Here is a 15,503-nt window from a genome sequence, read left to right on the forward strand (position 1 = left end):
CGGCCAGTAGTGGGGCTTTCTATGGGTTTAATGGTTTCTTTTATCACTTTCTTGTAAATAAGTGATCTTACAATACGTCTTACGATTTTATAATGCGTCTCCTGTTGATTAGTGTTGAGTATAATAATCGGTCAATTTTTAAATTATTGATAACATTTCTGTAGTTCGTTCAGTTCTTTTTCTTTAATTCCTGTAAATACTGAAAATATCGACTGATGCATCGAATTGTCGGCGTTTCTGTCTCGATAATATCGACATCTTCTATAAATATCGATATTTCTAAAAATTTCCGATCCCTAGCTATGGCAACTCTGAAGGCCTTGCGCCGGCCGCAGTGGCCGAGCGGTTCTAGGCGCTACAGTTCGGAACCGCGCTACTGCTACGGTCGCAGGTTCGAATCCTGCCTCGGGCATGGATGTGTGTGACGTCCTTAGGTTAGTTAGGTTTAAGTAGTTCTAAGTTCCAGGGGACTGGTGACCTCCGTTGTTAGGTCCCATAGTGCTCAGAGCCATTTGAACCCTTCTGAAGGCCTTGCAGGAACCGCGAAAAGTGATCGCAGGCAGTCGAGTTCTGGTGAAGATACGTTTGGACCAATAGGCAAGTAAGGGATAAAGTCGCTTGCTTCCAATAACAAAACTAGCCTCGCATCACAAACAGTACCGAAATAGACAAAGCCTTTCGAGCGAATAAAAGTTCGTAATTTGATTTGTCGAAACCGGTGCGAATTTTGAAGTGGATCATAGACGTACGTGAATCGTTCTTGCGCCCGTAAGCGCCGCTAAAGCGGAAACACGTAGGGAACTTTGAGAATGACTGCTATGGCGCATCGCCTGGGAACGAAGGCGACGTAAATGCCGAAACTGCTCGGCTGTTCGCTCCCTGATGTGTAAGAGCGGCTATCACTCCACCTCCCCTCCCTTCCGCCCCCCCCCTTTCTCCCCACTACCTTTTCCACAGAGATTCCATAAGCAGTTGCTCCAGAAAACGCATTAAGCGTCCCCGTATTTCTGGGAACGTGACGTCACAGATGCGCATGTCTATCTCCGACGGAGGCAGTGTTTCGGCCTGCAGTGACTGTGCGCAAACAGTAACAGCTGCTGATAGCTCAACTCTAATCTCTGTCTCACGCCCCTCCCTGCGACACGCGCGCAAGCCCGGCACATACGACAGCCGGCGTTCGACCAGATCTGTTCTGCATCGCAGCACTACAGAATGCCGCGTAAGTACCGCCCACACGAAATGCGCTTCATCTACATCTACATCTACATGTACATTTATACTCCGCATGACACCTAACGGTGCGTGGCGGAGGGCACGTTACGTGCCACTGTCATAACCTCCCTTTCCTGTTCCAGTCGCGTATGGTTCGCGGGAAGAACGACTGTCTGAAAGCCTCCGTGCGCGCTCGAATCTCTCTAATTTTACATTCGTGATCTCCTCGGGAGGTATAAGTAGGGGGAAGCAATATATTCGATACCTCATCCAGAAACGCACCATCTCGAAACCTGGCGAGCAAGCTACACCGCGATGCAGAGCGCCTCTCTTTCAGAGTCTGCCACTTGAGTTTATTAAACATCTCCGTAACGCTATCACGCTTACCAAATAACCCTGTGACGACACGCGCCTCTGTGAAACAGCTTTGGAAAAAGGTGTTTAGTATTTCAGCTTTACGCGTGTCATCCTCTGTTTCAAAGCCATCATCATCCCGGAGTGTCTGGATATGCTGTTTGGAGCCACTTACTGATTTAACGTAAGACCAGAACTTCCTAGGATTTTCTGTCAAGTCGGTACATAGAATTTTACTTTCGAATTCACTGAACGCTTCACGCATAGCCCTCCTTACGCTAACTTTGACATCGATTAGCTTCTGTTTGTCTGAGAGGTTTTGGCTGCGTTTAAACTTGGAGTGAAGCTCTCTTTGCTTTCGCAGTAGTTTCCTAACTTTGTTGTTGTACCACGGTGGGTTTTTCCCGCCCCTCACAGTTTTACTCGGCACGTACCTGTCTAAAACGCATTTTAGGATTGCCTTGAACTTTTTCCATAAACACTCAACATTGTCAGGGTCGGAATAGAAATTTTCGTTTTGATCTGTTAGGTAGTCTGAAATCTGCCTTCTATTACTCTTGCTAAACAGATAAACCTTCCTCCCTTTTTTTATATTCCAATTAACTTCCATATTCAGGGATGCTGCAACGGCCATATGATCACTGATTCCCTGTTCTGCACATACAGAGTCGAAAAGTTCGGGTCTGTTTGTTATCAGTAGGTCCAAGATGTTATCTCCACGAGTCGGTTCTCTGTTTAATTGCTCGAGGTAATTTTCGGATAGTGCACTCAGTATAATGTCACTCGATGCTCTGTCCCTACCACCCGTCCTAAACATCTGAGTGTCCCAGTCTATATCTGGTAAATTGAAATCTCCACATAAGACTATAACATGCTGAGAAAATTTATGTGAAATGTATTCCAAATTTTCTCTCAGTTGTTCTGCCACTAATGCTGCTGAGTCGGGAGGTCGGTAAAAGGAGCCAATTATTAATCTAGCTCGGTTGTTGAATGTAACCTCCACCCATAATACTTCACAGGAACTATCCACCTCTACTTCACTACAGGATAAACTACTACTAACAGCGACGAACACTCCACCACCTGTTGCATGCAATCTATCCTTTCTAAACACCGTCTGTACCTTTGTAAAAATTTCGGCAGAATTTATCTCTGGCTTCAGCCAGCTTTCTGTACCTATAACGATTTCAGCTTCGGTGCTTTCTATCAGCGCTTGAAGTTCCGGTACTTTACCAACGCAGCTTCGACAGTTTACAATTACAATACCGATTGCTGCTTGGTCCCCGCATGTCCTGACTTTGCCCCGCACCCGTTGAGGCTGTTGCCCTTTCTGCACTTGCCCGAGGCCATCTAACCTAAAAAACCGCCCAGCCCACGCCACACAACCCCTGCTACCCGTGTAGCCGCTTGTTGCGTGTAGTGGACTCCTGACCTATCCAGCGGAACCCGAAACCCCACCACCCTATGGCGCAAGTCGAGGAATCTGCAGCCCACATGGTCGCAGAACCGTCTCAACCTCTGATTCAGACCCTCCACTCGGCTCTGTACCAAAGGTCCGCAGTCAGTCCTGTCGACGATGCTGCAGATGGTGAGCTCTGCTTTCATCCCGCTAGCGAGACTGGCAGTCTTCACCATATCAGATAGCCGCCGGAAGCCAGAGAGGATTTCCTCCGATCCATAGCGACACACATCATTGGTGCCGACATGAGCGACCACCTGCAGATGGGTGCACCCTGTACCCTTCATGGCATCCGGAAGGACCCCTTCCACATCTGGAATGACTCCTCCCGGTATGCACACGGAGTGCACATGGGTTTTCTTCCCCTCTCTTGCTGCCATTTCCCTAAGGGGCCCCATTACGCGCCTGACGTTGGAGCTTAACTGTAACCTCAAACTGCACTGCATCTGTTTCTGGTACACACACGGCATTTCATGTCGACATGTTCGTCATTCTCGAACTACGAGGGCTATCCACAAAGTACATTACATTTTCGTTTGTGTCCGTTAGGGGCGGGGCTAGCGCGACCATCTTTACGTCATGGCATTCCGCCGCTCAGTCGGCATCCTGCCGTGCTAGTGAGAGGTTCGTGCTGTACTTCGTTGAGTTACTGTGACAGTTTGAAAAGTCAGCGTTAATTGAAAATGCCGCGAAGTGTTTAGTGCGTGCTGTAATAAGGTTTCTGACTGCAAAAAACTGTACACCGATAGAAATCTATCGGCAGCTTTGTGAAGTGTATAGGGACAACATAATCACTGAAGGTGGAGTGCGTCAATGGGTCTTAAAATTTAAAAATGGCCGAACTAACGTTCACGACGAAGAGCGAAGTGGAAGACCCAGCATAATGACTGCCGAACTTGTCGAAAAAGTCGATGCCGCGCTCCGCGAAAACCGTAATTTCACAATAACGGAACTCTCTATGAGTTTTCCACACATTTCACGAAGTTTGTTGCACGAAATCATTACCGAAAAGCTCGGTTACCACAAGTTTTGTGCAAGATGGATACTAAAAATCTTGACAGATTCACAAATATCAGCGAATGGCTGCAGCGTTAACGTTTTTGGACGCTTACGAGAAAGATGGCGACTCATTACTCGATCGCATCGTTACTGGTGACGAAACATGGGTTAAGCATGTGAACTACGAGACAAAATTGCAGTCAATGCGGTGGGGCACACAAAAACCCAAGAAATGCTTGCAGACAATGTCGGCGAGGAAGGTGATGGCGACTGTCCTTTGGGACAGAAAAGTTGTGATTTTTGTGGATTTTCTGGAAAGAGGTACTACAATAAACTCACAAAGGTATTGCCAAACTCTGCACAACCTCAGAAGAGCAATACAAAACAATCGCACGGGAAAGTTTGGCTCAAAGATCTTGATGATTCACGACAACTCCCGGGCCCACACGGCAAATGCCACTCGTGAAGTTCTCGAATCTTTTAAGTGGGAGTTGTTTCCTCATCCGCCGTACAGTCCCGACCTGGCACCGAGCGACTTCCACTTATTCCCAGCAATGAAGAAGTGGTTGGCTATGCAGCGTTTTGATGACGACGCACAGCTTGAAGAAGAGGTAACCACATGGTTGAAGGCGCAGGCGGCCGAATTTCACGACGAAGGAATTTCCAAGCTCGTCCATCGCTACGATAAGTGCCTTAATTTAAATTTAGCAGCTGCGGTCACAGGTTCGAGTCCTGCCTCGGGCATGGATGTGTGTGATGTCCTTAGGTTAGTTCTAAGTAGCTCTAAGTTCTAGGGGACTGATGACCTCAGTGCTCCCATAGTGCTCAGAGCCATTTTTGTGTCTTTCTGTCTTCTTCCGTCTCACTTACTATTGCTGCGTCATCTGGAAAGGCTAGGCAGTCCACGTGAACCCTGTTGTCCTTTTTGTCCCCCACATGGGTCTTTGGTATTCCAATTTCCTCGTTTATTGGTCTCCACTGCCTGATCAGATCGAGTATTGTATACGAACCTAAATATGCTGGCGTCCAAAATTAAAACAACAAACCGCTATTTCCCGGTCCTGTGTCTAATCCACGATATAACCATACTAAGTGTACGTACGGTCGTGTTCAGCACGAAAGGTGACATTCCGATCAATAGATCACCATGCCAACGCTGACGCCAGGGCACCTATGAAACAAGCTAGTGTTTGCCGGGTAGCCCCACATCCATAGTCGCTGTGTACAGTCACAGACGGTGCAACATGGCACAGAGAGGACGCCTTACAAACTCTCTACGGTGGAGGGACATAGGAAGAATGGAAACAGGACAGTTGCGAACTGACTTGGTTCAAATGGTTCAAATGACTCTGAGCACTATGGGACTTAACTTCTGAGGTATCAGTCCCCTATAACTTAGAACTACTTAAACCTAACTAACCTGCCTGAGGCAGGATTCGAACCTGCGACCGTAGCGGTTGCGCGGTTCCAGACTGTGGCGCCTAGAGCCGCTCGGCCACCCCCGCCGGCAACTGATTTGGTCCGATTGTTTAATATGAATAGCTCTTCAGATGTGGGGATAGCTTATAGGGACCGAAAGTGTATCCCGAAGACCAGGGCAGGCCGACCATGTGTGACATCAGAGAGAGAGGAGCGTTATTTGACTGTAAGGGCACTACATTACCGCCTTAGTACTGCACGGCGTGTCAGCTCACTGCATCCACTGGACGTGTTGTATCGAGGCAAACTCTGAGCAGAAGGCTTCGACAGGGTGGTCTTTACTATCGGAGATGATGTATGTGCACCTCTGACGGGTCTTCTCAGAGGAGAACGTGTAGGGTGTATTCATCAACATGTCACCTGGAAGGTCGAACAGTGGGCCAATATACTTTTCACAGATAAGTCGCGATTTGGTCTGGAGAGTGATTATCGACGGATTCACACCTGGAGGGGACGTGGAACACGATTTCGCGACCCAAGCCTTGTGGAAAGAGACCGATATCGAGGAGGATCTACATCTACATCTACGTTTATACTCCGAAAGCCTCCCAACGGTGTGTGGCGGAGGGCACTACACGTGCCACTGTCATTACCTACCTCTCCTGTTCCAGTCGCGTATGGTTCGCGGGAAGAACGACTGCAGCAAAGCCTCCGTGCGCGCTCGAATGTCTTTAATTTTACATTCGTGATCCTCTCAGCAGGTATAAGTAGGGGGAAGCAATATATTCCAGAAACGCACCCTCTCGAAACCTGGACAGCAAGCTACACCGCGATGCAGAGCGCCTCTCTTGCAGAGTCTGCCACTTGAGTTTGCTAAACATCTCCGTAACGATATCACGCTTACCAATAACCCTGTGACGAAACGCGCTGCTCTTCTTTGGATCTGGTACGGATCCCACACTGATGAGCAATACTCGAGTATAGGTCGAACGAGTGTTTTGTAAGACACCTCCTTTGTTGATGGACTCCTTTTTCTAAGGAATATCCCAATAAATCTCAACCTGGCACCCGCCTTACCAACAATTAATTATATTTGATCATTCCATTTCAAATCGTTCCGTACGCATACTCCCAGATATTTTACAGAAGTAACTGCTACCAGTGTTTGTTCCACTATCATACAATAAAGGATCCTTCTTTCTATGTATTCGCCATACATTACATTTGTCTATGTTAAAGGTCAGTTGCCACTCCCTGCACCAAGTGCGTATCCGCTGCAGATCTTCTTGCATTTCGCTGCAATTTTCTAATGCTGCAACTTCTCTGTATACTACAGCACCATCCGCGAAAAGCCGCATGGACCTTCCGACACTATTTACTAGGTCATTTATATATATTGTGAAAAGCAATGGTCCCATAACAGTCCCCTGTGGCACGCCAGAGGTTACTTTAACGTCTGTAGACGTCTCTCCATTGAGAACAACATGCTGTGTTCTGTTTGCCAAAAAGTCTTCAGTCCAGCTACACAGCTGGTCTGATATTCCGTAGGCACTTACTTTGTTTATCAGGCGACAGTGCGGAACTGTATCGAACGCCTTCCGGAAGCCAAGAAAAATGGCATCTACCTGGGGGCCTGTATCTAATATTTTCTGGGTCTCATGAACAAATAAAGGGAGTTGGGTCTCACACGATCGCTGTTCCCGGGATCCATGTTCATTCCTACAGAGGTTTCCAGAAATGACATGATACGCGATCAAGAAACATGTTCTAAAATTCTAATGGTGTGAGGAGGGATTATGTTCACCACACGAACCAGCCTTCATGAAATTGTAAGGGTGGACTGGCAAGGTTTAACTTCTGTCAGGTATCGTGACGAGATGTTGGGACCTCATTTGCGATTGCTGCCAGATGATTTGAGCCCAGACTTCATACTGATGTCTTCTTGGAATCTGGAAATATTGCACGGAAGGTGTAGCCTGCTCGTTTCCTGATTTTAATCCCGTATATCATGTCTGGGATGCACTAGGGAGATGGCTTAAAATGTTCAAATGTGTGTGAAATCTTATGGGACTTAACTGCTAAGGTCATCAGTCCCTAAGCTTACACACTACTTAACCTAAATTATCCTAAGCACAAACACACACACCCATGCCCGAGGGAGGAATCGAACCTCCTCCGGGACTAGCCGCACAGTCCATGAACGCAGCGCCTGAGACCTCTCGGCTAATCCCGCGCGGAGATGGCTTACATCACGTCAGCATTCACCAGGCGCTCTCCAAGACTTTCGAGCAACTCTGCATGAAGAATGGGCGTTATTGCCTCAACATGAGGCTGATGACAACACTCACAGCATGCCCCTTAGCCTTGTATTGCTGCCCGAGCTGGTCGCACCCATACTGAGCACAGTCATCAGTTGTCAGAATGAGTGTACAAACCCGTTAAGTTGAAAAAAAAAAAAGAACATTTTTGTCCACCATTATGCATGTTGCAGTTGTTTGCGTTCTGTATTCATTACATAGTTTCTGCTTCACTAGAAACTGTTTATATTCTTCCGTGGAAAAATAAACGCAACCTTGGAAAATTTCCCTTTGTTGCTTTGATTTTGGTCACCAGTTTTTGGGAATGCTGTACATTAGGATACCTTTGACTACCTTTCTTGTAAATCACTTTACCCTGGCACAATCAGTCCTGCCTACATGTGAGCACATTTTCGACGGTACCTTTCCACAGGAAGTGCTTTGACCTTTAAGCTCTGCCGGTACTCCATATCAGCTACTTTTTTATCTGGTTCCAACACGTTATCCTTATCTCGACGCTTGATCCTGAATTATCTGCGTGAAAGGTACCATGTAAACACAGAGATAATTCCACCAGCCGCCACGATAATTAAGAAAAATACGTACTGCCACACGCTTTACAAAACATACGTATCACATGCTACAAATTAAATAATCTCGCTGTATTCGTCGTACATGTTGCATAGAAGCAAAACAATCGTTGAACGTGTTAGACGCAATGAACAGTCTAATGAGCACAGAATATGTACAGAGATTCAAGCAAAGAAAGATCTACACCTCCATATATACTCCGCTAGCCACCAAGCGGTGTGTGACGGAGGGCACTCCAGAATGAGATTTTCACTCTGCAGCGGAGTGTGCGCTGATATGAAACTTCCTGGCAGATTAAAACTGTGTGCCAGACCGAGACTCGAACTCGGGACCTTTGCCTTTCGCGGGCAAGTGCTCTACCAACTGAGCTACCCAAGCACGACTCACGCCCGGTCCTCACAGCTTTACTTCTGCCAGTATCTCGTCTCCTAGCTTCCAAACTTTACAGAAGCTCTCCTGCGAAGCTGTGAGGACCGGGCGTGAGTCGTGCTTGGGTAGCTCAGTTGGTAGAGCACTTGCCCGCGAAAGGCAAAGGTCCCGAGTTCGAGTCTCGGTCTGGCACACAGTTTTAATCTACAAGGAAGTTTCATAACAGAGGGCATTATTCGCGCCAAAGTCATATCCCCCCCCCTTATCCACTCGCGGATCACGCGATGGATAAACGACTGTCTGAACGCTTCAGTACGAGCTCTAATTTCCCTTATCTTTGAATGGAGATCATTGCGCGATTTGAAAGCTGGTGGTAATAATATATGCTCTACATCCTCGGCAAATATCGGATTTTGGAATTTAGTGAGCAGCCCTTCCGTTTACAGTGTCGTCTGTCTGCAAGTACGTCCCACTTCAAACTTTCTGTGACGTTTGGAACGCTCTCGCGATGGCAAAATGTAACAGTCACGAATCTGTCTGCTCTTCTTTGGACTTTCTCAGTCTCCTGAATCAGACGAAACTGGTACGGGTCCCACACAGATGAACAATACTCAAAGACTGAACGGACTAAAATATCGTAAGCAATTTTCTTTGTTGAAGGACTGCATCGCTTTACGATTCTACCAATAAACCGCAATCTACAGTTCGCCTTACCCGTTACTTGTGTAATCTGATCGTTCCAGTTGAGATCATTTCGAAGAGTCACACCCAGATACTTGACGGATGTTATCGCTTCCAAAGACTGGGCATTTATTACACTCCTGGAAATGGAAAAAAGAACACATTGACACCGGTGTGTCAGACCCACCATACTTGCTCCGGACACTGCGAGAGGGCTGTACAAGCAATGATCACACGCACGGCACAGCGGACACACCAGGAACCGCGGTGTTGGCCGTCGAATGGCGCTAGCTGCGCAGCATTTGTGCACCGCCGCCGTCAGTGTCAGCCAGTTTGCCGTGGCATACGGAGCTCCATCGCAGTCTTTAACACTGGTAGCATGCCGCGACAGCGTGGACGTGAACCGTATGTGCAGTTGACGGACTTTGAGCGAGGGCGTATAGTGGGCATGCAGGAGGCCGGGTGGACGTACCGCCGAATTGCTCAACACGTGGGGCCTGAGGTCTCCACAGTACATCGATGTTGTCGCCAGTGGTCGGCGGAAGGTGCACGTGCCCGTCGACCTGGGACCGGACCGCAGCGACGCACGGATGCACGCCAAGACCGTAGGATCCTACGCAGTGCTGTAGGGGACCGTACCGCCACTTCCCAGCAAATTAGGGACACTGTTGCTCCTGGGGTATCGGCGAGGACCATTCGCAACCGTCTCCATGAAGCTGGGCTACGGTCCCGCACACCGTTAGGCCGTGTTCCGCTCACGCCCCAACATCGTGCAGCCCGCCTCCAGTGGGGTCGCGACAGGCGTGAATGGAGGGACGAATGGAGACGTGTCGTCTTCAGCGATGAGAGTCGCTTCTGCCTTGGTGCCAATGATGGTCGTATGCGTGTTTGGCGCCGTGCAGGTGAGCGCCACAATCAGGACTGCATACGACCGAGGCACACAGGGCCAACACCCGGCATCATGGTGTGGGGAGCGATCTCCTACACTGGCCGTACACCACTGGTGATCGTCGAGGGGACACTGAATAGTGCACGCTACATCCAAACCGTCATCGAACCCATCGTTCTACCATTCCTAGACCGGCAAGGGAACTTGCTGTTCCAACAGGACAATGCACGTCCGCATGTATCCCGTGCCACCCAACGTGCTCTAGAAGGTGTAAGTCAACTACCCTGGCCAGCAAGATCTCCGGATCTGTCCCCCATTGAGCATGTTTGGGACTGGATGAACCGTCGTCTCACGCGGTCTGCACGTCCAGCACGAACGCTGGTCCAACTGAGGCGCCAGGTGGAAATGGCATGGCAAGCCGTTCCACAGGACTACATCCAGCATCTCTACGATCGTCTCCATGGGAGAATAGCAGCCTGCATTGTTGCGAAAGGTGGATATACACTGTACTAGTGCCGACATTGTGCATGCTCTGTTGCCTGTGTCTATGTGCCTGTGGTTCTGTCAGTGTGATCATGTGATGTATCTGATCCCAGGAATGTGTCAATAAAGTTTCCCCTTCCTGGGACAATGAATTCACGGTGTTCTTATTTCAATTTCCAGGAGTGTATATACTCGTATACTATTGAGGGTTTTCGCTTTGTTATACGCAGTAGGTCACACTTACTAATATTGAGAGAGAACTGCCAGTCATTACACCACGCGTTTATTTTCTGCAAATCCTCATTGATTTGTTCACAACTTCCGTGTGATACTACTTTCCTGTAGACTACAGCATCATCGGCAAACAGTCTAATGCCGCTGTCAATACCATCAACCAGATCGTTCATGTAAACTGTAAAAAGCAGAGGACCTATTACGCTGCCCTGGGGCACACCTGATATTACGCTTGTTTCTGTTGGAGTCACACCATTCAGGACGACATACTGCTCTCTGTCAGTTAGAAAACTTCCTCTCCAACCGCATATGTCATCGGGTAAAGTAAAGAGGAGTAGGAGAAATGATATTAGCATTAAACTTAACATCTAAAATGAGGACCACAAAGCCAATGAAGTGGAAGAATTCTCCTACAAAATAACATATCACAGATGAAGTAAGGAGGGCGTAAAAAGCAGATTAACACAGATAAAGAGTGTATTCCTGGCCAAGAGAAGTCTGCTGATATCAAACATGGTCCTACATCTACGGCGGAAGATTCTGGAAATCTACGTTTCGAGCAGAGTACTGAATCGGGGGGACTCATTCATGAGTTGTGGTAAAACCGTGAAAAAAGAGAATCAAAGTCTTTGAGACGTGGTGCTACATTTTTTTTTATCCTATGGCATATTAAAAGTTTATTAATAACAATAATAACAATAACATATAATGTTAAAAAGTAAAACACTTCCTGATGTTCTGTTAAATGAATTTATTCGGTCACGAACCTGCTTTCGGCTTCTCACTGCATCTTATTTCAGCTGACAACCGACCGTCGGAAACTCGGATCCACATGAAGTGCGACTTACACAGATATTGTTTGTACGGAAGATACAAAAATTAGAAAGTGTTTACATAGGAAAAATTTACAATAATTGCACTAACTAAAAAAAAGAAGAGGGGTAAACATAGTTTTTATATGGAAATATAACAAATCACGCCAAATTTAAACGAATTTACAGTTGAAATCTGTTATTTCTAACGAAAACTTAATTTAACAAGGGGGGAAAAAGGAAGTTGAGTCTGATCGGTTAATACTAGACTAGCATTCCGTGTACGTGTTTCGTTTATTAGTAACATTGAGCAGAAAAGACGTCACCATTTGTCATGCTGGAATACCATCTTAATGTAATTTAGGTAAGCTATATACTCCAAGAACCATGGGATTCATATTAATTAGCATATTGATGTTGGTTTCAGATATAATACTTTTTCATCATTTGATAGTGGTTTTTATTTGTTCATCGAAAGCTGCAGTCAGATCTTTTTGTAGATGTTGGGAGTCGAAACTATGAAGGAATAGGGTTCATCTTTATAACGTGACCTGTTTTGCTCAGAAGAAATAAACTGTATTATTTATCAGGTTTGGTAGCAATGACATCGTTGGAGATTATTCTCTTCCAAAACTTGCTTAACATAATGATTTAACTGTGTGAGAATTCGGCAATAACGGCATCAGTTTTTGAATCGTGGGCTGCAAAATCGTCACCTAAGGCCAGCTCAAGATCTTTTATATCTAGCTGTTTACCAGAAATTGTGCGTGATGGAACTTATTAAATACTTTCATTTAACACTTTCAGCTCATCCACACTAATTGTTATGCGTCATAAGGTTGTAATTCGATCACCAAACCGTTGATTGTGAAAACGTGGTGTGAATGGTTTGCACTTCGTAAACTCTAACCGATTTTCCTTTGGCGTGCATTCATTTGGTGGAAAACTGCATTTATGTCTTCGCGGGACGTGGCGATCGAAACTATCGTTCTCGTACTGAAGTGAGTAGTAACTGGGTGAATCGAGCGTACTCGCAGACAATTCGCCGACATTTTCTATTTTTTTTATAAAAATAGATCACTTGAGTACACTACAGGATAATTTTGCAGACCAAACACACACACAAGATGAATAAAATAATTTTAATAACTGAGCAAACACGCCCACAAAATAAAAAAAATTTTAATAATTATTCATTAAACTTTAATACAGGTAAGGCACTGTATAAATATTTTTCAAAACCCCTCTTTTGTCATACTGTACAGAAGATTCTTTCATAAGCTGTTTATTTAGCAGATTTTTGGTATCTGCAAGTCTGGTTATCTGATTGTACTGGCAGCTTTAGCTGTTTGGTGTTGTCCTGAAAATTTAGAAAAAAGTGCAAAACATTTCCCATCGAACACCTTCCACTCAGTGATCACTGAGCTTCAGGCCACTGCCTTCTGTACGTCAACTCAGCACATCTCTTTTAACAGAGCTGTTCCACTATTCGAGGTGCAACACGCCATCCAACCTACAGACAGTTCGTAAACCTGCCTCGATGGCGATAAATCGTACAGAATCGAGGATAGGATAGGATTTGTCAAACAGCTAGCACTCGTGACTTTGCGAGATTATGGCCACATTCTTCAGTCGACGTATGTACAGTGAGTTTTGATAATATAAAACTCGTATATATACTTCGTACATACAGGGTGGTCCATTGATCGTTACCGGGCCAACTATCTCACAAAATAAACATCAAACGAAAAAACTACAAAGAACATAACTTGTCTAGCTTGAAGGGGGAAGCCAGATGGCGTTATGGTTCGCCCGTTAGATGGCGCTGCCATAGGTCAAACGGATATCAACTGTGTTTCTGTGAATAGGAACACCCCCATTTTTATTACATATTCGTGTAGTACCTAAAGAAATATGAATGTTTCAGCTGGAGCACTTTTTTCGCTTTGCGATAGATGACGCTGTAATAGTCACAAATATATGGCTCACAATTTCAGAGGAACAGTTGATAACATGTAGGTTTTTAAATTAAAATACAGAACGTAGGTACGTAACAAAATTTTATTTCGGTTGTTCCAATGTGATACATGTACCTTTGTGACCTTATCATTTCTGAGAACGCATGCTGTTACAGCGTGATTACCTGTAAATACAACATTAATGCAATAACTGCTCAAAATGATGTCCGTCAACCTCAATGCATTTGGCAATAAGTATAACGACATTTCTCTCAACAGCGAGTAGTTCGCCTTCCGTAATGTTCGCACATGCATTGACAATGTGCTAACGCATGTTGTCAGGCGTTGTCGGTGCATCACGATACCAAATATCCTTCAATTTTCCCCACAGAAAGAAATCCGGGGAAGTCAGATGCGGTGAACCTGCGGGCCATGGTAGGGTGCTTCGACGACCAATCCACCTGTCATGAAATATGCTATTCAATACCGCTTCAACCGCACGCGAGCTATGTGCTGGACGTCCATCATGTTGGAAGTACATCACCATTCTGTCATGCAGTTAAACATCTTGTAATAACACCGGTAGAACGTTACGTAGGAAATCAGCATACATTGCACCATTTAGATTGCCATCGATAAAATGGGGGCCAATTATCCTTCCTCCCATCATGTCGCACCATACATCCGGAAGGCGTTCGATACAGTTCCGCACTTTCGCCTGATAAACAAAGTAAGAGCCTACGGAATATCAGACCAGCAGTATGGCTGGATTGAAGAGTTTTTAGCAAACAGAACACAGCATGTTGTTATCAATGGAAAGGCGGCTACAGACGTTAAAGTAACCTCTGGCGTGCCACAGGGGAGTGTTATGGGACCATTGGTTTTCACGATATATATAAATGACCTAGTAGATAGTGTCGGAAGTTCCATGAGGCTTTTCGCGGATGATGCTGTAGTATACAGAGAAGTTGCAGCATTTGAAAATTGCAGCGAAATGCAAGAAGATCTGCAGCGGATACGCACTTCGTGCAGGGAGTGGCAACTGACCCTTAACATAGACAAATGTAATGTATTGCGAATACATAGAAAGAAGGATCCTTTATTATATGATTATACACTCCTGGAAATGGAAAAAAGAACACATTGACACCGGTGTGTCAGACCCACCATACTTGCTTCGGACACTGCGAGAGGGCTGTACAAGCAATGATCACACGCACGGCACAGCGGACACACCAGGAACCGCGGTGTTGGCCGTCGAATGGCGCTAGCTGCGCAGCATTTGTGCACCGCCGCCGTCAGTGTCAGCCAGTTTGCCGTGGCATACGGAGCTCCATCGCAGTCTTTAACACTGGTAGCATGCCGCGACAGCGTGGACGTGAACCGTATGTGCAGCTGACGGACTTTGAGCGAGGGCGTATAGTGGGCATGCGGGAGGCCGGGTGGACGTACCGCCGAATTGCTCAACACGTGGGGCGTGAGGTCTCCACAGTACATCGATGTTGTCGCCAGTGGTCGGCGGAAGGTGCACGTGCCCGTCGACCTGGGACCGGACCGCAGCGACGCACGGATGCACGCCAAGACCGTAGGATCCTACGCAGTGCCATAGGGGACCGCACCGCCACTTCCCAGTAAATGAGGGACACTGTTGCTCCTGGGGTATCGGCGAGGACCATTCGCAACCGTCTCCATGAAGCTGGGCTACGGTCCCGCACACCGTTAGGCCGTCTTCCGCTCACGCCCCAA

The 15,503-nt window shown here is 46.5% G+C and overlaps 1 protein-coding gene across 1 annotated transcript in view; it reads left to right on the plus strand.

Annotated features, from left to right (window-relative positions):
* Positions 1-1,081: 1,081 nt before the first annotated feature.
* Positions 1,082-15,503, plus strand: part of LOC126109775 (natterin-4-like) — a 78,539-nt gene continuing 64,117 nt past the window's right edge. The window contains exon 1 of the mRNA XM_049914829.1: positions 1,082-1,219. Within this exon, the coding sequence (XP_049770786.1) occupies positions 1,213-1,219 (7 nt within the window). The 5' untranslated portion in view covers positions 1,082-1,212. The remainder of the gene's footprint in view (positions 1,220-15,503) is intronic.

The sequence above is a fragment of the Schistocerca cancellata genome, chromosome 12 (genome assembly GCF_023864275.1).
Source record: "Schistocerca cancellata isolate TAMUIC-IGC-003103 chromosome 12, iqSchCanc2.1, whole genome shotgun sequence".
NCBI classification, from domain to species: Eukaryota; Metazoa; Arthropoda; class Insecta; order Orthoptera; family Acrididae; genus Schistocerca; species Schistocerca cancellata.